General features: G+C 34.0%; 1 protein-coding gene across 1 annotated transcript; it reads left to right on the plus strand.

Annotated features, from left to right (window-relative positions):
* Positions 1 to 27,560, plus strand: LOC129004978 (glyoxalase domain-containing protein 4-like). Its single transcript, XM_054433708.1, has 6 exons — positions 1 to 441; positions 6,467 to 6,516; positions 11,601 to 11,866; positions 21,548 to 21,703; positions 21,838 to 22,013; positions 26,825 to 27,560. The coding sequence occupies exons 1-6, from the start codon at positions 346 to 348 to the stop codon at positions 26,945 to 26,947; spliced, it is 867 nt and encodes a 288-aa protein (XP_054289683.1). The 5' UTR covers positions 1 to 345; the 3' UTR covers positions 26,948 to 27,560.
* The last annotated feature ends 278 nt before the right edge of the window (positions 27,561 to 27,838 follow it).

Genomic DNA, 27,838 nt, shown 5'->3' on the forward strand with positions numbered 1-27,838 from the left:
GCTGCTGCTGTAGCAATAGCAACTAGCAAGTGGTTCGTCGAAGTGCAACTGCAAATTGGATGTTGGATTGTTATTTTATTGAGTAATGTTTCTTGGGATGCTTGCTTATGTAACTTAAAACAGGAAACTTCAACCAGTTCTACGCCTAGCCGACAATTACTGACGTCAGCTCAGTCGCTGGAGACAAATTGGTGAACATTCAATTTCACCGAACGTGTGCATGAAAACTATTCACAAAGTGATTAGTTTTTAAATTAATAAATCGCGAGTCTTTCAAGGATTGTGAATAACTTAAGTCATTACTATATTTTTCCTTTATATTGCCAGTTTTAGAGTGAAAAGAAAATGGTTGTAAAAAGTGGCAGAGCATTGCATTTTGTGTTTAAAGTTGCTGATCGTGCTGAAACAACAAAATTTTACCTTTCAGTATTGGGAATGAAGGTAAGCACATTATTTAATGTCAGACTAGGGTACAAAACAGTTTCTTAACAGGCTACGCTAATATCGATTGAAACTATTGATTCGATTAGTAAACCTTCATTCGATTTTTTCATTATCATCAGCAAGTTTGGTTAGTTAGGTTAGGCTATGACAGTTTCATTGTAGGCCTAAAGGGTAGGCCTAATTGAAATTGTTCAGTTTTCAGAACTCACCTAAAACGTCCTATGAGTTAAAACGTTTGGTACAAATTTAGGACCCAGACCCCAGCTTAAAAACACTTTCCGAAGTGTGAAATTGTGTTTCAAAATGAAGTTTTGGAGGATTAATGGGGGAAAAGCAATTCCAGTCCCAAAAATTGACTGTAAGTTAATTTAAGTTAATAAAACTGACCCTAAACAATAGTTCCTCCAAAACCTCAATATACACCAATTTTACACAATTCCACACTTCAAGAATGTTGGATTCACTATATCGACGTGAAAAATTCACAAGGAATATGCACTCGACATATAATTTACTGCTGTCTCACTCAAAGATAACCAAAACCGGCACGCACGGAAAGCACCATGTCTTGGTTTGCCGATAGTCAACCAGCAACTAAGTTTAGCCTACAACAAAAATTAAAATCACTTCGTCCAACAAATACATATTGATAGGTATCCACATATTTCACCAGGAATCACTCCGTTTCCTACATAATGTCTAACGTGATTTTCCGACACAATCAGAATGAAAATTAATCACAAATTTGATTTACGTCCTCCTTTGTCACTACCGGTACTTCAATTTGAACTAACAACATGGAGTCATGGAGACAGTTGTAAACAAACAACTAACGAAGAAACCACCAGCCAATCAGAGAACTGCACGATTACGAGTATCACCACTCACCAGCTGTTTCAGTACGGATACTGAATTAAAAGTAAATATTTAATTTATATGCTACTGATATGGTGGCAATTTTCACTGTAGGCCTACTTCAATTACCCCTAGAATTCCCTCATTTTAACGTTTAACCCTCCGAGTGTTATGTGTCGAAAAATCGACACATAACACACTTTGTGTAGTGTTTTGTGTCGATTTTTCGACTCACAAACACTGTTTACGGCAAAGGCTCTATGACTGACAAAATCGGATTGAACTGGATCGAGTTAGGTATCGTTTTATTTGGCAGATTCTAAGCTTTCTCCCGAGGTCTGTCTCTAAGCGCTTTTTTTTCTCGAGGTGATCATAATTGTAGCAGACAGCTGACAAGCGTATTTGTAAACAGCTTGGTTAACCTCACACTGATGACTGATGTGTTTTATTACCTTTATCATTGTTTTAGTGTTAAAAATCAAAAGTAGTGATATACGTGGTGCATTATAAGAAGATTTAAGTGATTTTGAAGGGCTGGTTGATGATCCTGAAGAAGTAGGTACCTAGTGATATTGATGTAAATTATCAGCCAGATTCCAACTAGGAGCTATGGTTAGGCTACTTATGCATTCTTAGCTAAACGCTATGTACTGAAATCTGTTTTTTGCCCATAACTTATTTATATGCAAATCTACTTCCTTAATATTATTATATATTTGTAATCCTCATAAAATTTAGAACAAAGTGGCTATTTTCAAATATTTATAGGCCTATAATTTATACAATTTCGTTGAGCGCAAACTTATTTTTTTGTTGAAAATTTTCCAAAATATTTTTTTTTACCTAAAAAATTTTTTTGAAACAAATGTTTCTTATGTTTTATGTATAATATTGAAGCCCATGATTTTCCAAATAAAATGGTATATAGAACAGTATAATTAACATTGTTTTTAAGCTTCTCAGATCCGTTTTAATAAAACCTTGTGCAAATGCGCAAAAAATAGGCAAACATTAAGGCCAAAACTAGGGACACTCGGAGGGTTAACCTGAATTCCCTCTGTATTCCCCGTAAAATCCCGGTTGCAATAATGAGATGAAACTGTTGTAAACTAACCAAACCAACCAAACTTGCTGTATGAGTTCATGAGGAAAAAATAATTGTTGATTATTAAATGAAACTGTTCTAAACTTACCAAACCAACCAAACTTGCTGTATGAGTTCATGAGGAAAAAATAATTTTTGATTATGAAATGAAACTGTTCTAAACTAACCAAACCAACCAAACTTGCTGTGTATGATTTCAAGAGGAAATAATAATGGTTCATTATGAAATGAAACTGTTCTAAACTAATCAAACCAACCAATCTTGCTGTATGATTTCATGAGAAAAAAATAATTCTTGATTTTTAAATGAAACTGTTTTAAACTAACCAAACCAACCAAACTTGCTGTATGATTTCACGAGGAAAAAATAATGGTTCATTATGAAATCAACCTGTTCTAAGCTAACCAAGCCAACCAAACTTGCTGTATGATTTCATAAATCGGTTTTATAAGAGAACTCGTTACCCAGATACAACAAAACAGTAAAGTACAAACCATGAAGCTAAATAACAAATAAATAACCCTATTAATAAATCAGATTTTGTAGACACCAGCGCCAGTGTCACCAACATGAATAACTGTAAACACAATAAACGAGTAACAACTTGTGTTGGTTAGTTCCATAGATATGTTTATTTATTTATTAACCCTCCGAGTGTTATTTGTCGCTGCAGCGACCCACAAACACTGTTTACGGCGAAGGCTCTATGACTGACAAAATCGGATTGAACTGGATCGAGTAAGGTATCGTTTTATTTTACAGATTCAGAGCTTTCTCCGGAGGTCTGTCTCTAAGCGCTATTCATTTTAGTTCCAAAAATATTGTAGCAGACAGCTGACGTGCGTATTTGTAAACAGCTTGGTTATCCTCGGACCGATGACTGATGTGTTTTATTACGTTTATCATTGTTTTAGTGTTAAAAATAAAAAGTAGTGATATACGTGGTGCATTATAAGAAGATTTAAGTGATTTTGAAGGGCTGGTTGATGATCCTGAAGAAGTAGGTAGTGATATTGATGTAAATTATCAGCCAGATTCCTAGCTATGGTTAGGCTATGCATTCTTAGCTAAACGCTATGTACTGAAATCTGTTTTTTGCCCATAACTTATTTATTTGCAAATCTACTTCCTTATATTATTATATATTTGTAATCCTCATAAAATTTAGAACAAAGTGGCTATTTTCAAATATTTATAGGCCTATAATTTATAAAATTTCATTGAGCACGAACTTTTTTTTTTTTTAATTTTCCAAAATATTTTTTTTTTACCTAAAAATTTTTTTTGAAACAAATGTTCCTTATGTTCTATGTATAATATTGAAGCCCATGATTTTCCAAACAAAATGGTATATAGAACAGTATAATTAACATTCACTCGCCTACGGCTCGTGAGTAAGTATTTCTCTCGAGTGTTTTCAAGCTTCTCAGATCCGTTTTAATAAAACCTTGCAAATGAGCAAAAAATAGGCAGACATTAAGGCCAAAACAAGGGACACTTGGAGGATTAATTCCATACTCCTTGAGGAGTTTGTTTTCTCTATGTATTCGTAACATATGTCTGCAGAAATATCGATATATCGTTTCTAAGTACAGTGAAAATTGCCACCATATCAGTAGGCCTAGCATAAATTTAATATTCTAAAATATTTTTATTTTCAATATAAACAAACATGGAAATAGGCCTAGGTTATGATCTGTTTAAATATGTTTTATTGATGTTTTGAATGTAAAAATTCAGTTAAGATCGGTGTACGTTTTTAATGAACTTGAATGAAATAAAACTATCTATCTTCAAACAAAAGAAGACTGAAAACTTAACTTCACGTTTTTAGAAGTAGGCCTAACTTAAGGATAGGCTATTCATACAGGTGATAGATGTTAAACCACTTTTTATTGACCTATTTAAATATTTTTAAAGCTATTTTTGACTAAATACATAGGATAAAATAAAGAAACAACTTTATTTTTACTTTGTTATTGTTTTTATTTATATCATATGGTACAATACAATTCTGATGGTCTTCCTGTATCTGCCGGCTCTGCTGGTCGTTGTCGGCGGCAAAGGAGAGTACCCATTTATACAGACTAATTTCCCATTCCTGCTGGGTAATTAGGCTACCTACCTATAAATAACCCTTTGACCTGTTGAATTACCCTTTTCTCCACATTATTAACCATGTTTTATCTCCCCCACCCAAAACCCCGAATTCCCACCGGCCCCCTAGTGTGTTGGGATTATTGTATATATATTTAACTAGTAATAAAAGGAGGCCTCGGCGCCAAAAAATTCTTTTATAAAGTTGTGTAGGTAGTATTGATGTCCTAGAATACCATAGTTCAAAAGATTTTAGAAAGTTTAAGCTGGATTCTGGGTCCTAAATAAATACCAGATGTTTTTAAACTGTTCCTAGTCACCAGCACTACAACTTTCTCAAATGACTTTTTGGTCGCCGACAATTCCTGTAGACACCATGCCTAGATTACTAGACACCACCCCTGAAAAACTTGCTTAAACATCGTGACAGGGCAGTTTACTATACTATACACCCCATCAAGTTACTAGACACCACACCCAGATTACTAGACACAATTACCAAGATTAATAGACACCCTACCTAGATTACTAGACACCAAGCAAATCTTACTATACACCGTTACCTACATTACTAGACTCCACGCCCAGATTATGGTTAGGTTAGGTTAATCTAGGTAATGTTGTCTAGTAATCTAGGTAATGGTGTCTAGTAATCTAGGTAATGGTGTCTAGTAATCTGAGCGTGGTGTCTAAGTGCTAGACAGATTGCTCAATCTTGGTAAGGTGTCTAGTATATGAAACGACCCTGTCACGATGTTTAAGCAAGTTTTTCAGGCGTGGTGTCTAGTAATCTAGGGAGCGTGGTGTCTACAGGAAGCATCGGTGACACAAAAGTCATTTAAGAAAGTTGTTGTGGTGGTGTCTAGGAACAGTTTAAACACGTCTTATAGAACGTTTTAGGTGAGTTCTGGAAACTGAATATTTACCGATGTTGTTAAAAATATTGATTCAATTGATATTAGCGTAGCCCAGTTAAGAAACTGTAGTTACCCGGTTAGGTTATGAGAGTTTCATTTTGCCTAGTTAAAAATATTGGTTAACCGGTTAGGTCGATCGATATTTTTATTTGGTTGCTTGTGCCAACAGATGTAGAAGTGTACCCAATATTAGCATAACTTAGCCCACTTAAGAAACTGTAGGCCTACCCGTCAGACTAAGTTTTACCGTTAGAGTATTTTTATGCTACACCTCGATAAACATAAATAGTACAGGACTAAATGATATATACTAAGATAGTAATTAGATATATAGACTCTATCGGTTAAATAGAAAGAATGTTTTAACCCTTTGCGGTAACTGTAATTATGTCTCCCTAGTGTCCTTTGAGGTATCTTAGGCCACTCTTAGTGCCCAGAATTCCACAGTCAAGTATTGGCGGTTAACCAATGGCGGGGGCCCCCAGATGTCCTTCAGATACGTTAGACCATTCAGTGTGCCCACTAGCGATATGCTCGAACGGTCTCTAGGTCACTCATAGTGCCCAAGGAAGTTAGTTCATACGGTTTTACAAATATATCATTCAAGCTAACTTAGTATCTAGCCGTCTGTTTAAAATAATACAATTTTTTCCCTACCCCTTGAAATTTGTCTTATAGAGGTTTGACTGTATAGGTATTCTAGTTGTAGTGAAGTGAAGTGACGTCATTAACCTTATTGCTGATGACAGAATCAAGATTTAGTTAATAAAGCCGTCACTTTCAGTTGCTTGGAGTTTAAAACAATCAGCTGTAGGACAGTTCATTCAACTTGTAAATGTCATCATCCGTGCTTCCTTGTTTATTCAAACGTTCTATATTTGAACAACGATATCTTCTTTACTATTCATTTGCGGTGAAAACTAATGTTATTATTAGATTCAGGAGGTAAAAAACTATATTAAATCCATGTAAAAGTTAGTGTAAATCCTAACTTCTAGGCCCTACCAATATTTTATTTCACAAACCAATATCAAATTGATGTTTCAGGCATTAAGACATGAAGAATTTCAAGAAGGATGTGATGCTGCTTGTAATGGGTTAGTACAAATTGTTTAAGCATATATAAATATGCCTGTCCAATCCTTTTATTAAATTTCTTCTTTTTGATGAGGATAATATAAATGCTAGGTTCTAGGCGACCGGTACAAAAAACACTGCAAACAGTCAGATATATCCGACCCTCTATTGGTTAAATTTTTATTTTTACTTGGGTTCTGTGTGTACCCCAAAGTTTTAGGTCAAGCCAAGCTAACAGTTTGGCCTAGAGTAAATAACTTTTGGGTCAAGCTTGGGTTGGGTTATTTATGTTATAGGTGTGTGACTGGCTTGAATTTTGAGCCTGGTGATGTTTGCAATCTTATTAAACCTATGCAGAGATTGTGCGATTAAAAATTCACGATTTAATTGCCATTACGGGAGATGTTCACTAGGATATTTATAGGCATGCACTGTGGATGCGATACTCCCTGGTGTGGATTAACGTCCGCACGGGTGAGTACTACGACTATCTGCAGTACTATCCTGATAATTAGACCAATTCGTAATTACCAAGGCGAAAATGTGGTTCGGATTCCACTATAAACTGTAGGTCCCTTAGTTGCCATTAGCTGTATGGGCTATTAATTAACAGCTGTGTCTAAGGAATGTCGGCCTTAGTCACTAACAAGACTACAAGATCGCACCACTCATCCTACACTCATCTCCATTCATACTTGGCTTAAAATACCTACTTTGTATGGTCGCCATTTCCTAACAGTATTAACAGATTTGACCACTAGATTTTTGCAATATCTCAATTGTGGTATGATAATTATTTGTATCTAGAAAAATATATTTTGTATACATTTTTCAATAATCAATATTTTTCAATAAGCTATTCATTATATTTTTCGAAGCAACCCAATTTTTAGGCATACTTGTCCTGATTTTGGTCTGAGGACTAAGACACCTCGCCATTTTAGGTAGAAGAAGTGAAACTGTAGAGAACAGTTAATAAAATTCACAAGGTTTTCCTTTATGCTGTAGTTTTCCAGAACTCATCTTTTGCATTAAGTAAAACTAAACATATACCTAAGTGCTCTTTTATGGATTCGATTACCTGAACTACCTACCATAACCTTAAACCTTAATGATTGGTGAATGAGTGGCTCAGTCGTTAGTGCAATCAACTGTAGAATTATTGCAGCGGTGTCATGAGTTGTAGCATTAATGGTTGAGGTCCTGGTTCTCGTCACTACATTTTATCAAAGTACAGTTGACTTTTGCTTTGCTGGATGCGTTCCAAGCACGGGCCCAAGATCCCTGTGGACGGGTGCACATAAATGCAAGGTTATAAGGGGCTAACAATCACTTGTCTTACAAAATTATACGCCAATCAATGCAATTCAATTAGTTTATTAACCAGTATCAACCAGTTAATATTATAGACTTGAATTAGTAGCCTACAAGCATTTTACAATTGACAAGATGACATGTATTTTCAATCAAAATCCAACTAATCCATATACAAAGTGTTCATTTTTTATCAGAACAGTTTTATTTGAGTAAAAAAACCTTTTTGATAAAATGTTTAATACAAAACACCCTTTTGGCCAGCACAAAGTTAAGTCCAGTCACAGCAATCATAATGAGTAAAGGTTTCTCTGTTGCTGATGCTTGCAAGAAATGTTTGGGCAATTATTCCGTATGTTTACACTGGGAAAAGATGTCATTTATTTTTATGTCTTCCTACAGTTTTTTCACACTGAATCCACAAATGAGATAAGTTTTTGTCGGAGAAATTCTTTAAGTGGCTGTAAAATTAAGGTTAAAATTACAAATCTAATGTTTATTGAACAGTACTGATAGTAATATGGCGTGGTCTGGACACCCGTATGTAGGCTCAGGACTGAGTGAAGAGAGCAAACAGCTGTTTATACTCGACTTAATGCAGATTGAAATCAATTCATTTTGAAACTAAATATTCAGCCCTTATTTAGGCATGTGGGGAAGGTAAGTCGGGTTTTATGTGGATTTGTGACTGTAAGTGTATTAAATTTATATTACACTAGCTGTTGTACCCGTGCTTTGCAACGGGAAGAGAACACAAAATTGAAACATTTTTATCTTTACATATGGTAATGAAATAGTTACGCATAAGCCTTTAAAAACAAAATTTAACCTTTATGGCCTTTATAGGATAGATTTTGTCATAAATGTAAAAAATAATAGTACTGCACCCTAAGCCTTGTAACTTTTTAATGCTATTCAATATCATAGAACCAACTTGTGTAGTTGAAACAGCTGACAAAATTCTTTTATTCCTTTTAAATATTATTATACATAAGGTTAACATGGGAAACTCCAGAGCCACTGGGGCGGAGCCCGAAAGGACTTTTGAGATAAGAATGCATCCATATATGTTAATTGGGAATGTGAGCTATCATCATACCAAATTTCAGCCCAATCTGACGAGTATTTTTTTGCGTTTACTTGTCACAAACATACATCCAAACTTTCTCATTTATAATATTAATAGGATTAGGAAGTAGTGGGGTCGTATAGCTTCATATGATGGCAGAATATTTCAGTTCTGGCAGAGAGGCTGCAATTTTAGGTGGTTATAGTATACAAGTTTCTGAACCTAAAACCACCCAGACCCCAATTTTTAAGGACCTCGGTCATCCGTAATGACGTCATCAAAATGGCGGCCGTAAGAGGATGCTGGGTCCCCATGAATTGGCTATAATGACCGAATGCCTGAACCGATTTTCATGAAATTTGGCACACAAGTGCTTGAATACATTATCTCGGCCTGGGTTGAAAATGGTCAAGTTTCATCAAGTCATTTCAAAATGGCGGCTGTTCAAAACTAAAAAAAATATGAGGAAAATAATTGTGAATTGTTTTATACAGGGTGAGTTTCAAAAGAGTTCCCCCCTACTTTTTTATACATTTCGTAAGATATCAACTCCGAACCAGGTCAGATAATTGTAGAGTAGCGAGTACTTCATTTTGACTGGGTTTTATTTTATCCGTTTTTTGTTATCAAGCTTTCTTGATAAAATATAACAATTATTTTGATTTAAAATGTCAATATTTCAAAAACCAAATATGACAATGAAAAACGGATTGCGGCATTTAATTCAACATAAAAAAGTAGTTCACAATGATGGGTCACAACACCACCTTCATATTTAAAATAATTTATCACACTTCAAAATGGCGGATCCAAGATGGCGGCTGAAAAAAATACATCCGTCATAACTGAGTGAAAATAGGTCAACAATGAATGGTGGTGTCCACTTATCTTTATCTAGCACTATTTTGAGATTATGACCTTAGTTTGTAAATGCACAATGTTATAATGGACTAAAAATAAAGTTATAAAAGTTCTCATAACTTTAGAATGGATCAACATTTTTTTAAACGGATTGCAGCATCGTATTCAGCGTAAAAGTCTTGTTTGAAACGGTGGGTCACAACCCTACCTTTACATTTGAAAAAATAATTTTTTATCCAAAATGGCGGATCCAAGATGGCGGCCAAAAATTTAAACCCAGTCAAAATGAAGTACTTGCTACACTAGAATGATCTGACATGGTTTAAAGTTGATATCTTAAGAAATGTATAAAAAAGTAGGGGGGGAACTCATTTAAAACTCACCCTGTATAAAACAATTCAAAATTATTTTCCTCATATTTTTTTTAGTTTTGAACAGCCACCATTTTGAAATGACTTGATGAAACTTGACCATTTTCAACCCAGGCCGAGATAATGTATTCAAGCACTTGTGTGCCAAATTTCATGAAAATTGGTTCAGGCATTCGGTCGTTATAGCCAATTCATGGGGACCCAGCATCCTCTTACGGCCGCCATTTTGATGACGTCATTACGGACGACCGAGGTCCTTAAAAATTGGGGTCTGGGCGGTTTTAGGTTCAGAAACTTGTATACTATAACCACCTAAAATTGCAGCCTCTCTGGCAGAACTGAAATATTTTCCTGCTACCCAACCTGACTAAAGGTAAAGTTTAGGTTATAACAAACTGACTCATCAATTTATGCTACCTCCAGACTGCTTCAGCACAATCGAAATAGTGGGTGAAACAACAATATCAAAAATTCTTGATGTTGGAGTTTTGCAATGAATGTTGGTAAGGTTTATACATTTTAGCGAACTTCCCTATTTGGAATTAGCGAATTTCCCTATAGGAAAGTAGCTATTACTGTAGGTCTCATGGTAAGACTTGAGCCCGGAACCGATTTACTTTTTCATTTTGATGTCATCAGAGGCCAAAAACACTATTCGTTCAAATAACTTGAGTAATTTTGTTTGATTTTGATTAAATTTGGTTTGAAGGTGTAAGGTGGGATAAACTTGAATGAGTTAGTGAACCAGCAAGATCGGCCTATGGGAAATAGGTTTTGCAGGGGGTTTTATGGGGTAAAAATAGGTTTTTCTCATTTATGACCATCAAAAGACAAAATTTACCAATTTCTATCTAGACCATTAGAGCTTTAAATGACAAATAATTAAGTTTTCTGAAGTGTTTTGTGCAATTATTAGTTACGGAGAAAATTCCAAAAAATTAAATTAAAAATTCCCATGTTATTCTTATAGAGAATATTGTAAAATGTTGTAGTTTGCTTGATTATGGATATATTTAGATCAAAGTTGGCAAATTTATTTATTTTACACTAAGCCATTAATATTTTACTGGAAACACACTTTATTGGCCTCCCTGTAGCAGCAAACCTAGGTACCGTACTCGTTTAACCAAATGTTATTTAAATAGATTTAATTGTATATAAATTCAGTCAAATGGAAATTCGCTTAGTCTGCAGGTTTGCTGCAGCGGGGTATTTATATTGTAATTTTGCTTGTTTTTTGGTTGGAAATGATTATTTAAGTTTCATAAATATCTTTTTTTGTGATCTCAGTTAAGATTGTAATATTTTTTGTACTATTTCCCATGGTGCCTAAAGTTACTTATGGTCATTTGTCCTGTGAACTTATCTTGCAACTTAATACATTCCTATTGTTTACTTTGCAATCACTGTGCATTTTATTTTCCTATATTTAAGTTTTCTTTACTAGGTACTTAAGTAGGAAGTTTCCATAAAGTATTTATATTTTTAGGCCTTACGACAATCGATGGAGTAAGACAATGGTAGGATACGGCCCAGAAGATACCCATTTTGTGGTAGAGCTCACATACAATTATAATGTTCACAAGTATGAACAGGGTAATGACTTTCAAGGAATCACAATCAGATCTCGTGAAGCTATTGAGCGAGCTAAAGCTGCTGGTTGGCCAATTAAGGAGGAAAACGGAGTTCACGTTGTCGAAGCACCTGGTGGATACAAATATTTTCTGTTAAATGAACCTCAGCCTACAGATAAAGGTAAATTCAACTATGCTTCTTCTGTTGATAAAAATTGTGGTTTGTTAATTGATATGTAACTGGATAAATTCAAGTGGAAATCAATACCTATTTAAAAGTCAAACCTGCACAAAACAGTGCAATCACTACTATTTCCTCTATGTATTTTTATACCTATTGCATTTTTTAAACTTTGTAAGGTAACGGTCCTAACCCTAGTATTATTTCTATGTAACATTGACCTTTTGTTAGATATAAAATTACTATCAAATGATAGACTAATGAAAAATGGAATTTGATCTCGGTCCAGAATCCTACCTGGGATTGGGATTGAACTAGAAAAAACCTAAGATTTGAAGGCAAGCAGAATTGCCACTCCTATGCCCAGATAATTATCCCCATATCGCTTTAATAATACAGTAGACTCCCTCTTATCCAGACTCCTCGGGACTGAGGCCAGTCCAGATAACGGTTTTTCCAGTTAAACCTACGTCCCCAAAAACTCGTTAAAACGGACTGTTTAACTGTATCCGCATACTGTATACAGTATTTGACTTAAATTTAGGAGAGCATTGTATTTAGATACGCGATCACTGCTCTCAAGTCTTTCCTACGAGAACAGTCGTTTCAGTACCCCCACTTCCTGCCGATCTAGTCCGATTAAACCGATGTGCTGATAAAAATTGTCCGGTTAAAGAGATGTCATTTCCGCCAAGTGCAGTCCGGTTAAACCGATGTTAGGTTGAAAGGTGTCCGGACAAGAGGGAGTCTATTGTATGACAAAGTATATACGAACAGGCTAATCATGTTACATAACGAGCACTTGTAACATTTAAATAACATTAACCCCACCAGTTAACATTTTTATTTCAATGGAAGAGATTTAAACATTAATCCATGCTACTATTATGTGATGACAATCACTTTCATTTCGGTTATTGTTGTGAAGATACCGTGTTATCATCCCATTGATAACACACAAGTGCTCACACTAATCTAAAGGTGTCACTTACCACCTGCATGCTCTTCAAGTTATGTAATACAGATTTAAATCTCAGCCTTGTAATTGACCCTTGTCATCTACCTTGAAAGATAAACCTCAAAAACTTAATTCCGACTGTAATCTGATTGAGAACCTTATACGTAGGACTATACTTGAGGACGTTATAAAGTTGGGATTAAAAAGGTTTTTTGTGTGGGTGTTGCAATTGATTTTAGAGTGGGTGGTGTTATCATGCCCCAAAATGAAACAACATTACAAACAAGAGTATAGCAATTCCTTGATACACCATAACTAGTAGCCAAGCCTACCTTTGTCTACATGGTAAACATTTAGAAAAATAAAAGAAGTTAAAAACATTATTGCCTAATCATTATCAATTCTTAACTGTGATCAGTTCAGTTTGGAAAACTTGTAAACATCAGTTTCAGTTCAAATAATGTGTGGTGTTAAAAATTTTACACTGTAGCAATTTATCCCAGTCAATATAAAACTACTGATCAGCCAAATATAGTAATAACATTTACAAAATAACAACATTGTAATAATTAGACGACAGTCTCATTTCAAGGTTGATAGAGGAGTAGTCTGAGGCTGCTATAATTAGAAATCTACTAGCAGAGTACCCGTCCTTCGTACGGGGTTGGCGTATAAGTTTAAAATGCTTATTGCAGTTATACTCAAGCTTTGCGTTTGCAATGGGGGAGGACAAAGTTTGATAAATTTTGCTTCTTTAAATTGACTGTATACTAATGGTATTACACATCTACCATAGCCATAATGTTCTACCACTTCACCTAAACAATAAAGAAAAATAAATTACTACGAATTCACAAAAAACCACAAATTATTCATGACACTAAAAACATAAACATAACTGTAAACAATCCTCCTTTGACAGTTCTCATTGCATATCACAGTTTTTGTTACTGCTTAATTCAAATTAGTTGTTTACATAAATGAAATAAAAAATTTTAGTGCTGCACCCTGTTGGTAAATCTTATAACTTTTTAATGCTTTTGTAACTCATAGAACCAACTTTTTTAGTTGAAACAGCTGACTAAATTCTTTAATTCCCATTAAATATGAACTAGTAGAGCCCCGTCGAAATCGACGGTTAATCTTGGTTTTATGTAAATTCAGCTAACTGCGATAGATAGAGTGAAGTCATTAAAATCGTAGTTAAATAAAGGGAGGATAAACATAATAATAAATATGACGATTGTGTTCTCTAAAAAACGTGATTGATGAATTCGTTTAACACAATATTTCCTACCTTTTTATCGGCTTTAGGTTGCCCAAAAGGTTTTTTAGGAGTCTTATAATTGTTTGTTCATGAGTTTGTTTCATGTCAAAGCCACTTTCACTTTATGGGAGAATGAGTTCATATAATTAGTCTATCATGTTACGGAAAGAGTTAATATTTATTACTAACAACTAATTCAATCTGCTTTAGGAAAATCATTCAGATTGTATCCGGATTTATAAGTGAATCTTCATCTTTGGTCATAAAAACACAGAATTTTATCAGCATATTAAATCTTTTTTTTTTGTATTTGATAAAAATATCTGATTCTCTAGAAAGCAGTAAGATTCTTACTTCGATCTAAGCAATTGTAATTCCTTCTCTTGCCACATCGACCCATGTATTTAATCATCCTGTTCTTACTTGATAATTCATTAACTTATGGGATAGTTTTGCCTTGGCCAGATCGATAACATAAAGCTGTGCATGTATTTCGTGGATGGAATGAACCATAATTGTAGGAAATTTTATCACAAATCTTGAACATTTGCGGAACCAAATCCATAACCTAGTCCAGCCTTGGTAACAAATTATGCAAATGCGATTAGATGTGATGACACTGTTGTGTTTCCGAATGCTTTGTATGTAGAGAGGTTTAGATGCGTTGTTACATGTGTACAGCAAAGTAAAAACCCTGTACACATGTTTTTAAATACCTGAATTGACATTAGTTCACCTACTTCACCAAAACCATAGATGAAACATACTCCGTAGTTAGTCTATTCCAAAACTTGAACTGAGCTCTCATCCTCAACGTACTCATCTATGACACAATTTTTAACCCGATTGTCAAAAACTTTTATACCGATAAATGAATTTCTGGTGTTCTTTCTTAAATTAAAAATTAAATGGTAATTGAAAGTAGGGAAAAAAGGCAAGTTCCAACCTTACAATATAAATATAAGCTAACCCGATAAGGAATAATTATATATTCCTTTTAAATTGATATATCACACTTATTTCATAATTAAAAAATTTCTAAGAGCAATTAAGCATAGATTTTTGAACAAAACATTTAAAACGTATCATAAATTCATCATTTTGTTGAAACTATAAAAAACTTGCCATGCAGTGGAGAATCCATTTAAAATCATAAATAATAATGTAAACATTTAATTTTGGCAGTTTCAGTAGACCTTTGAATACAATTTTAATATTAACAGCTGGTTCATTAAAAGTAGTGTAAAATTATCCATATGGTCGTAATGTAAACAAAATTGCTGAGTGAACTTTAAAGGCCTCTGGGGCAGAGTCCCAAGGAAATTTACCTCGTTTCTCTTTTGAGGGCTCACCTACAGACCAATACCTTTCTTTAGACACCCCTACCAAGTTTCTACACCCAGCCGTTCTCTCAAATTAGCTGTGACAAAAACCCCGTTTTCCTCCATAAGAATAACATGGGATGGGACTTTAAAGGCTACTGGGGCAGAGCCCCTAGGGAATTTACCACGTTTCTCTTTTGATGGCTCATCTACAGACCAAGACCTTTCTTTAGACACCCCTACCGAGTTTCTACGCCCAGCCGTTCTCTCAAAATAGCTATGACAAAGAAAAACAGTTTCAAATTAATATATAGATACTCATAAGGTTAACATTAGGAACTAAAGATCCACTGGGGCGGAGCCCGAAAGGATTTTTGAGCTATCATCATGCCAAATTTCAGCCCAATCCATCCAGTGGTTTATTCGTGATTGAACTTCAAACAAACAAACACACAAACTTTCACACCTATCTATCTATATCTATCTATCTATATACTATTATAAAGAAGAGGTGGTGTCTGTGTGTGTGTTTGTATGAGATAATCTCAAAAACTACTGAACCGACTGGGCCCAATTTCACAAAAATGAAGCTACAGCTCCGAGGATACATATAGAACTATTCCTGCTTTGATATTGTCTTAGGGCTCTGCCCCGTGGGCTTTCAAAAATTTGAGGTGAGAGATTTAAAAGTAAATATTGATTGATGGTATCCATAGTAACAAAGAACAAACCTACATAGTTTAAAAATGTAAACAAGCAGAACTAACTGTCATATGAATTTTGATTTCACAATTCCACACAGCTGGTTCAAACATTTATTTAAATACTGCACGAATATTAGAACAGAGAGGGTAAGGATCATATTTAAAATAATGATGTCACTAGCCTAAATGTAAACATTATTTAACAACTTAAATGGAGCTGTCAAACAATATGTTAATGTTATTTCATTATAATAGGATTCATTCAGTTACATCATTTGTTTATGTTTATAATTGCTACGCACCATAAAGCTTTCTATAGACTTTTCATTAACTTAGGCCCACAAAATTCCTATGGCTATTAAGTTAGCCCACATTGAACCCAAAGTCATTTCTTTCCTAATAAAGATAATTCCTAATTTGTGTTTTATTTGATTGAATTAGCTACAGGGTAAGTTAACAATGATGGTAAATTTTCAAAATGGTGGGGTTCCAAAGTGGATGAAAAGATTCTCTAGGCTTAGGCCTATATTGGGTTGGTTTCTTCTTAAGTACTAATTAATATTCAAATAGATGACCTCTTAATCTCAGGGAGGGGTGGTCGTGCCGGTTCGAATGATATATTAGGCTTCTTTAAAATGTTAAAATGTGTAATGTATGTCCAAAGAAAGATTCCAAATGGTTTCACTGAATTTAATGAAATAAAATAAGATTTGAAGATTAAATTTTGAATAAAAGTTCAATTTGAAATATATATATCTTGATGAGTTAGGTTAATTGGGCCTAGTAGGCTATGCTGATTAAATGTCCAATGAAGATTAAATTTGTCCTTAGTTAAATAAGATGGATGATGGTTACCAAATTTGGAGTGTCTGTCTTCTTATAAATTGGTACTCTTCAATGCACTTGTCCAATACTTTTGGATGATAAGAAATTTAAATTTTATGTTTTACTTTGGGATTATGAATTTTAGTTTAAATTAAACACAATTTCCAATATAATGATGTTCACACTGTGAAGAGTTGGCAGGATCTGGGCAGAGGCAATGGTAGAAGCTCAGGAAGTCCATGTCCATTGTTGAAGTGATGTACAGCTGGTTACATGAATGACACTTGCCACAGTAATTTAGATTTTCTTTGGATAATTTTGAAAAATTATACTATATTTGAGATGTTATTATTATATTGCAATTTTCTTACAATTGTATATTATTCTAAATAAATGATTATTGTTGGTTTTTGATGAGTACTTAATAGGTATAGAGAGAATTTGCATAAATATTATATTGTAACATATAATTTATTTTTGTAAAAAATTACAACCGACTTCAAACGCTCTAAAAAGAATGAAATAATTTAAATAAAGTAAACTTTTGTATTAGGCAAGCTCACGTATTTCAAGTTGGCGCGACTCTATGATGATTTTTGATACAAAATTGAAAGAGGGTGTCCATATTGCAGGTGACTATCTATAACTAAAGGTGTTAATCTGCATGTCTTTTTCATAGTTATGCGTTAAGTGTTATTTTATTACCGTAATCAGAGATCGGCCAAAATAAAAGAGAAATTAATGTTAATGATGAATGAATGACATGTAATATTACAAATTATCCCCACAGAAATCTGTATGCTATGAAATGAAATACAGATTTCGACAAAATATGAAATGGAATCATGAATCATTAATATGAATGATACTTAAAGATAGGTATGAATAACATTAAATGATTGATTTTCTGGATGATAGAACATTGGGTGATAATACAACAAAATTATAATCTAAGTTAACAAATGTGTAGGACAATAACATTAAAATGGGGAAAATAGAATAGAGTGTTCATGGCCTGGCATGGGAAGAAAGGGATATTATGGCTGTTGTTCCATGTTGTTCAATATCAAATAACTTTATTGTTTCTTTCTTATTAAGGAGATCACAGTTTATTAGTAAGTGAGTATTGTTTATAAACTTTATCACCTGGGTATTAGTTTATGGAAAACACAATTCATGGGGTCACGCACTCGCGATTAAGGTCCATGGCACAATTTGGTTAGAGATGATGATGCACAAAAGTCTATTGATGGATGAAACACATTATGAAATTTATTAATATACAATGTCTTCGAAGGTAGGGTCATCATTATCTATCTCGTCGATCAGAGCTTCTATTGCTCGGGTTGGTTCCAAATATTTCTTGAGGGCTGATATATGGTAGGGGCCGTATAAAACATCTTCATCTTCTTTTAGCTGATATTTATTTAATAAACTGCTTAATGTTTCACGTTCTTCTGCGGTTATGTGCATATTTGTTGCTAGGGAATTATCTATTTCTTCTTGGGTCAATGTTTCATCTTCGATTAAATCTGTTTTTCTATTTTTGAAGTTATTTATTGTGCTATTAAATTTATTATATATTGGATCATCGTGATATACATCAAACGTTTCATCATTAAAATATTCATTATTTGGCCTATGGCTATCATTAATTATTAAGTGACATTTGTCCCTCTTGGTTGCACATACAAAACTTCAAAGTAACATTGTGATTATTTATCTGCATATCTATTTCATTTGTGTTGAAATTCAGATCCATTTTAAGATTAGACAAAACATCTACTCCTAATATTATAGGTTTTATTAGATTTGGTACAATAAGATATTCCAATGGCAAGGTGTGTTCTGCAATTGTGGTGGGAACGTAAATAATTCGAGAGACTCTTTTAGATCGCTCATTCGTAGCAGTTTTGATTACTGTATTATTAACTGGAAATTCTTCAAATGGTGAAATTTTGGATTTGTTTTCATTGAACCAGGATTCTGATATACAAGTTATTGATGAACCAGTGTCGACTAATGCGTTTACTCTAATATTATTAAGTTTGATGCTAATTTCTGGGCAACTTATTTGAGTGAAATTTAGAGATTGATTATTTTCTGAATCATTTTCTAATAAGAAGTTCTTATCACACATTATACTTTGTGATTGAAGATGATTTATTTCATTACCGAGACTTTCATAAATAGGCGCTGTAATTTTAGAGTTAACTAATGATAATTGACCCTCTCGGTTGTCGCTTACAGCGCCGAACCGTTTTCCTGTATATTTGGTGCAGGATGAGTCTGTGGCTCGTAACTGTGTGATGATTGGTTATTTGGAGGAGCACTAGGCATGTAATATTACATAATCAATTATACTGTGTCTTTTAGCGAATTTCCCTATAGGGAAGTAGCTATTACCGTAGGTCTCATGGTAAGACTTAGGCCCGGGACCGATTTACTTTTTCATTTTAATGTCCCCAGAGGCCAAAAACACCATTCGTTCAAATTTTTATATATGTATATATATATATATATATATATATAGATTTATATATATATATATATAGATTTATATATATATATATATGTGTCCGTGAACACGATAACTTGAGTAATTTTTATCCGATTTTGATGAAATTTGGTTTGAAGGTGTAAGGCAGGATAAACTTGAATGAGTTCGCGATCCAGCATGATCGGACCATGGGAACAGGGTTTTATGGGGTAAAAATTGGTTTTTCTCACTTCTTACCCTCAAAACACAAAATTTCCCAATTTTTCTCTAGACCTTCATAAAGAGCTTAAAAAAACAAACAATTCAGTATATCAAAGTGTTTTTGTACGGTTATTGGTTACGGAGAAAACTAAAAAAATGGTAAATTTAAAATTCCCATGTTATTCTTATGGAGAATATTGTAAAATGTTGTAGTTTGCTTGTTTATGGATATATTTTGATCAAACTTGGCAAATTTATTTATTTTATAGTAAGCTATCAATATTTTACTAAAAACACACTACTTTATTAGTTTCCTTGTAGCAGCAAACCTAGGTAGGCCTACTCGTTAAACCTAATGCAATTTAAATAGATCAATTGAAAATCTATTCGGCCAAATGGAAATTCGCTTAGACGGCAGGTTTGCTGCAGCGGGGGTATATTATAATATTTGTGATATGTAAATAGCATATTATTGTAAACAATTACAATAAAGTTGAACATTCTCAAAAAAATATGTTTGTTGTTTATAACCTTGTCTTAGTTACATTAATTTTAAAGACCATTATATATGAAATTATTAATCGACTTAGGCCAGTGTGTGAAACAAATAACATAACTTTGTTGTTGATATAAACAAGGTGATTTGAACTATATTTGAATTAATAAAATAAAGTTGTAAGGTAACAATATTTTAATCTGTTATACCACTATTACTTTGTATAAATCAAGTTTGAACTATAAAAAGTGCATTTAGGTTAATTATCTATGTTTAAAAAAGTTGAATCAATCATACTAACTGTACGTTCATGGAACACTCAGCAGCGGGGGCCGGGCGTGCCATTGTGCATCTATATCCAAACCGACCAATCTATAAAATGCAAAAAAATATTATGATAACATTTGGTTTATTAGCTCAAACTTTCTCACACACAAAACTAACCTGACCGAATAAAAAAAGTAGCAGGCGACTAACTTTTCAGTGTCGCACATGCAATCTTAACCCAACTTCGTTTAGTTACAGCATTTATATAAATTTGTTAAATAAATATTATATACTTTTTTTATACAATAGGCTTGGCCATAATAATTCATTTTTCCTAAATATTAAAATGTTATGTCCATTGTAAGTGATGTTTGCGGTGGTGTTAATGAGCCGTGGCGTGGCAAATTAAATTTTGTGACAGTAGCGCACAGTGGCTCAGGTGAATACGCCATGAAACAGCTCGGGAAACAGCTTTATCTCCGGTAATGCTTTGGGGATAGGGATTGCCAGTCGATGTTATTCTTTGGTCGCTTGTTTTACCTCCCTCTTACGATCTGAGTGATCCAAGAGTGAGTGACCTCAGGATCTTCCAACATCCAACCGAAGGTACGCTCGATTTTGTAGGCCGTCTTCCTCGCAGTGACTTTAAAATGCAGCTCAATAGGAGTAAGGTTGAGAAGGTAGTCCAGTGAGGCTCCCTGGCAGCTGCTCATTGCACCCGTGATGATGAGACAGGCATTAGGGCCGTAATTTTACGATATGGTGGATATTCGCAGACGAGTCGGGTATCGGAATTGACTTTGAATGGTCAATTCTAAACTTTACATTCTGTACATTTCTATACCTACGTGAATTGTGTCAAGACAATAATTAAACATAATAAATAATTATACATTTGGCATATTTGCAGCACTAATTATCAAGACGATTAATTCTTTTTAATTTTCTCCCTTTACGATTTATTTAAATTTTTATGGTTTTTTTGTGTATTGCGACTCACTTAGAGCCATTTGACAACATTAAAGTTGTTAGAGGCATTTTATAACATTTTTCTAAGGGCCCAATGGGTTATGGTTCAAACCCTAGATTAGTGGCCAACACAAACCATTGCAGTTTCTTTGACTGAAAACTATTATTACAGATCCAGTTGAAAAAGTTACCCTCTCCAGCTCAAACCTTGCTCGCACTCTGGCTTATTGGAATGAGATCCTTGGACTCAAGATTTTCTCTAAGGAAAATGACAAGGCTCTTCTTGCTTTTGCAGAATCTCAGGCTAAACTGGAATTCAAGGATATCGGTGAGAAATATTTTTAAAATATTAAGAAGTACTGAGTTTGTAAAATTATTGAGAACTTTAAGATTTATGAATTTGTTTCATCACTATTTTAGTCTAATAAAATGTGTTATTTAAGAGAATCAATCTTTTTCCAGGTAAGCCTGTTGATCATGCAACAGCGTATGGACGCATTGCATACTCTGTGCCAAAAGCTGAACAACCAGTCATTGATAAGAAGATCCAAGAGACAGGAAACAAGATCTTAACTCCTCTCATCACGCTGGACACTCCAGGCAAGGCTTCAGTCACCGTCATCATTCTTGCTGATCCAGTCAGTATATACATCATTGCATTTATTTAGTATTCTGATTACATTTAAACTGACTGATTCTTTAAATTGTGAACCATCAATGCAATTTGTTAGATAATTTAAACTATTATAAAATTGAGGTGGTGTCTGTCTGTCTGTCTGGGTAGCTGTCACAACTAAAATAAAATACTAAACCGATACAGCCAAAATTAAGCACAAATATGGTCCACATATCTTGGGAATGTCTTAGGCCTATTCACTTCTCACTATTCACTCTTGATTTGAAATTAAATTAAATGAACATTCTTTATTTATACAGGCAAATTTAGGACCACATGGCCCTCTCTTACACTTAACAAGTGGATAAAGATTTAAACTAGTGATGGGTCGGTCGTCAAATGTCGGTTCCACCGGCTGAATGCAGGCTTGGCTGTTTGTGATGTAGCCATTTAGTCTCATCCATCAAAAAATAAATTTAACCCGTCGAACTTGAAATTTGAATTAGTAGTCTTGTGCAATGCACAGTGTTGCCATTTGTTACAGTGGTTACTGATCAAATACAATATGAGTCATCAAAATCATGAGTACCCCAACATTTAACCATTGGATGTAAAAATAACTGGACTGGACTGAGTCAAACAGTTAGAGTAAACTAGAATGAGTTTGAGGTTCGAGTCCTACTCTCATAGCTATTAATGCTGCTTCTTTATTTCCATAGTTCCTACAAAACAAAGTTAAAAATTAACAGTATGAATTATAAAATAATCTTGTAACTTGTAACTATTATTAATCAGATAAGGAAAGGATGGTTTTAAGTAAGGTAGGTCTAGTCTAGTGTATAATAATTTTACGCCATACTACACAGTTTTGACGAACTTCCCACGCAAGGAAACAGTCCAGAAAACAGCTGTTTGCCGCCAGCTTAATCAAAAGGGGTTTCATTACGTACTACTGTGCTGTAATGATACTGGGCACCAACCAGCTGATTATACTGTATTTAGCAATGAGTGGTTATAAACTAAAACATAACCTCTCTTAGATGTTATGACTAGTGGTTGTTAGTCCTTAAGTCGGTGGTAATATATAAGGATTTGTAGTTTGTACAGATTTATTAGTGTGGTGTAAAATACCGTACGTCACTCGTACAAAATGTGTTTACCGGACTCTTGTGGTAATCCCATACTTGACATCGTCTCGCACGGGAACGACCACACTCCTCTGGTACGACCACAAAACCTATTTTCAGAACTAGTAACGTAATATACTATTGTTGAGTCCAAATGAATCATTTATTTGATCCAATCTTTATCAGGTCTTTATTTCATTTATACTTTTGAACCAATCCTGTTAAGTTTTAGTTTACAAAAGTTAAACTGATTTTTGAACAGACAAATTTTTTGGAGTGGCTTGGCTTTGTACAAATGTGTTTAGTTGCAATGGCGAGTAGGATGCACATGCACTCAAGAACCCTTCCCCTTCTCGCTTTTATCATTTTGTACAATCATTTCAACATGGTGTGACTTCCGGTGTTGTTAGGAGGCTTTCCCTCATCCCTCCCACACACCGTCCTGATTTACAACATCTTGATTATTGACGTATATACAGTCCACTCTCTCGGTATTTCAAAAATTTGATAAAGAACACTTAATATAGTTCAAATTGAAAGCTCAGTCGGTATATCTCTTAAATATCTAAAGTTTGACAGTGCGTTTGTTTTGATACACTCAGTATTTTAAAGTCCAAGCATAGGGCAGGTCGATTTTGAATACAGTAATTCAAAGTTTTGTTGGCAGAACTCAATAATTTTAAGGGATGGAGGTGGATTTATAGATTTATTCTAGCCATAACAAGAAACTATCGATCCTGTTAGACACAGTAGCTCCGGTGTTAAGCTAAAACCGTAGTTGAATCGTCTGGTTGACAGTGTTTGCTCATTGTTAAAGCCGCAAAGCCCAGGTGATTTAAATGCATCCAGTCATTAATTATACTTTAATACTTTAAATGAAATGCTCCTCATTTGTAGAACAAGAAACTTGAGCTATTTCTGACGCAATGTCAAAGATGCAGCCGCTTGAACAAAGGCATCATACAAATTACAAAAGTAACCTTCCGTATCAATAAATTTAACTCTTTGTAGTTCAAAATGGTTTCTTTTTCTCTCAATAAATCAAACCCCTTGATAATTCAAATTTATTGGCTTGACCCTCCAAATAATAATTATTTAGAATTATCAAGAGTCTTTTAGTGAAAAGAACCTCATTTAAATAGTAGAAATACCTTAAATAAAAGTTAGAGGTTTCCACTAAATATTATTGTTTATTTGTAGATATTAGCCCAGACACCTATTTATTATCAGTATTTTTACTTTTTTCTTTTTTGGTAGCCTAAGGTGTCCAAAATTCTTATCTCCTGCGAGACGCGTTTCGCATTAATTACAATGCATCTTCAGTCGCTGTCACAGGTCTCAACATTGCCCACAGAAGTGGTTGTCACAATTTACAAAACATTTAACACAGTTCACAAAACACATATTTATATACAGTTTTACGACCATGGTCACACACATACTGTACATCAAGCGAGCGGGAGAAGACACGCGATACCGCACAAGGTTGTAGGCCTACTCTTGTAGGTCTACTCAAGAGTAGGCCTACAACCTTGTGCGGTGTCGCGTGTCTTCTCCCGCTCGCTTGATGTACAGTATGTGTGTGACCATGGTCGTAAAACTGTATATAAATATGTGTTTCGTGAACTGCGTTAAATGTTTTGTAAATTATGACAACCACTTCTGTGGGCAATGTTGAGACCTGTGACAGCGACTGAAGATACATTGTAATTAATGCGAAACGCGTCTCACAGGAGATAAGAATTTTGGACACCTTAGCTACCAAAAAGGTAAAAATACTGATAATTATTGTTTAATTTATCATACTTTTAAAAGTAATAAACAATTAACCCTCCGAGTGCTAAGTGTCGCGTAATCGACGCACAACACACCCGCCGTGGTGTTATGCGTCGCTTTTGCAACACATAAACATCGTTTATGGCGAAGGCTCTGAGACTGACTGAATCAGATTGAACTGGATCGAGATTGGTATCGTTGTTTTCGGCAGATTCTAAGCTTTCTCCTGATTTCTGTTTCTAGACGCTTTTCATTTTAGTTCTGAAAATATTGTAGCAGACAGCTGACGTGCGTATTTGTAATCAACTTAACCTTGCACCGATGACTGATGTGTTTTATTATGTTTATCATTGTTTTAGTGTTAAAAATAAAAAGTAGTGATATAGGTGGTGCATTATAAGAAGATTTAAGTGATTTTGAAGGGCTGATTGATGATCCTGAAGAAGTAGGTAGCGATATTGATGTAAATTATCAGCCAGATTCCTAGCTATGGTTAGGCTATGCATTCTTAGCTAACGCTAAATGTACGAAATCAGTTTTTCACCCATAACTTATTTATTTGCAAATTTACTTCCTTATATTATACAGGGTGGTAAAAAAGTCCCTGGACAGTTGAATATTTTAAAAAAATAATGCAGATAGAGCTATAATACTTGGTACAAAGTTACAGGGCATAAAACTCTATTTTAACACATATTCAGTGATCCAATAACCCTTCAGGGGGACGGCCCACAAGGAGTCAGAAGAAAATCTTAAACGGAAGCATAGGTCAATATGCACATCAAATTAAAGGTCTTTTTTTGTAGAATACAATGCCGCAAACCGCACTTCAAAAGGTTGATCCTGCGCAAAATGGCAGATGTTCAAAGATTTCTTGAATCCGCCATTTTAAATCTTTGAACGACTGCCATTTTTTACTCAGGCATTCTTTTGAGCTTGAATTTACGGCATCGTAATCTACTAGTGAAGACCTTTAATTTGATGTGCATATCGACCTATGCTTACGTTAACAATTTTCTTCCGATTCTTAGGGCTGTGCCCCTGAGGAGTAAGCGTATAATAGCAATGTAAATTAAATGAATCTTTGAACAACTGTCATTTTGCGCAGGATCAACCTTTTGAAGTGCGGTTTGCGGCATTGTATTCTACAAAAAAAGACCTTTAATTTGATGTGCATATTGACCTATGCTTCCGTTTAAGATTTTCTTCTGACTCCTTGTGGGCCGTCCCCCTGAAGGGTTATTGGATCACTGAATATGTGTTAAAATAGAGTTTTATGCCCTGTAACTTTGTACCAAGTATTATAGCTCTATCTGCATTATTTTTTAAAATATTCAACTGTCCAGGGACTTTTTTACCACCCTGTATTATATTTCTGTAATCCTTATAAAATTTAGAACAAAGTGGCTATTTTAAAATATTTGTAGACTTATGAATTATAACAATTTATTGAGCGCAAACATAAATTTTTTCGTTTATTTTATAATTTTTGAGAAATGTTAACCTAAAACCTAAAAATTGTTGAAATTTTTTTGTAACGTTTTATATATTACATTGAAGCCCATAATTTCCCAAAGAAAATGATATATAAAACAGTATACTTTACATTGTTTTTAAGTTTCTAAGATACATTTTAATAAAACCCTGCAATCGCGCAATAAATGGGAGGACATTAATACCATTATAATGGACACTTGGAGGGTTAATTGTTTAGAGCAAATAAAAATGAACCACTTTTGTTGGAGAAGCCTAAAAGAATGTCTCTTTGTTTATTTTTCTCTTCTTAGCAACCAAAATTCAATAAAACTAAAACTATTTAAAACATCTGTCAGCTGATAGATCTGTCAGCTCACTACAGTCTAATGTAAGTACATACAAGTTAGTTTACAAGTATATAATAACAAGGCTTCCTTGCATGGTATTGTTTCAGGATGAACATGAAATTTGCTTTGTAGATGACGAAAGCTTCAGAGTTTTGTCAGAAGTGGATCCAAAAGCTGAAGCATCTCTTTACAAATACATTGAGAAAGATGAAAAAAGAAGAAAGGTGTAATGAAATTCTTCACTTCCTCTTTGGTGGTGGACTGGACTTGGTACTTATTGTGATATTTACTTATTGCTTTCAAACATTACACTCCAAAAACATTGAGAAAATATGTTGTTTAAAACTATTGTAATACTTGTCTCTACTTTCTACAATATTATATAATAATGTTATCCTACATTAATTATTATTTTGTGCTTGTTAAATATATATATTAGTTTTTTAGAAAATTCACATTATTTACCGTATGTACCCAAGTCTTTTACATAGTTATGAATTTAGTGTTTATTTTATAGATACAATCTCTAAGTCAATATGTAATTATGTAGTGGAACAACTCCATATCTATAGCCCAAAACCTCGTTTTGTTGACACTTATATTATAAAAATACCTGGTCTTCACTTCCAAAGACAGACTCAAAAGTCTGTTCCCTTCCCACCTCCTAAAGTAATGAAAATTTAATATGTATTTTTTGTTTGGTCATGAAACTTAAATTAGTGAAAAATGTGTATATATTTAAGTTTATTGTCATTTGGAAATCGACCACAAAAGATTCCTTACACATGAGGTTCTTGAACCTTTATAAGTTAGGCTCATAAACTTTGAAACATTATTTTCATACTTTAGAGTTATTTCTCTTCCTTATACAAAAATATGTCTTGTTTACATGATAAGTTAACATGACATAATTGACATGGAATTGAAAATATAAGAAATTATAACTTATTTGGAGTTTACATCAGATATATGAAAGAAACAAGATTCTGTATTTAAAAACAACACCCAAAATAAAAAAAAATAAATAAAAAAAAAACTAGGGAACCCGTGCTGCTCAATGAGTTGTATAGTATAAAACAAAGTTGAGGAAGCTTTGTGTTTGAAATAACACATGTAATACT

This window comes from Macrosteles quadrilineatus, unplaced genomic scaffold, assembly GCF_028750875.1.
Source record: "Macrosteles quadrilineatus isolate MER2022 unplaced genomic scaffold, UCM_ALF_1.0 Scaffold_13__1_contigs__length_4303367, whole genome shotgun sequence".
Classification (NCBI taxonomy): domain Eukaryota; kingdom Metazoa; phylum Arthropoda; class Insecta; order Hemiptera; family Cicadellidae; genus Macrosteles; species Macrosteles quadrilineatus.

Excerpts from the sequence above, each read along its gene's own strand:
- LOC129004978 (XM_054433708.1), top strand. The coding sequence starts at position 346 with ATGGTTGTAAAAAGTGGCAGAGCATTGCATTTTGTGTTTAAAGTTGCT. Across the intron at positions 6,517-11,600 it reads TGTGATGCTGCTTGTAATGG|GCCTTACGACAATCGATGGA; the intron begins GTTAGTACAAAT and ends TTATATTTTTAG. Across the intron at positions 11,867-21,547 it reads ACCTCAGCCTACAGATAAAG|ATCCAGTTGAAAAAGTTACC; the intron begins GTAAATTCAACT and ends CTATTATTACAG.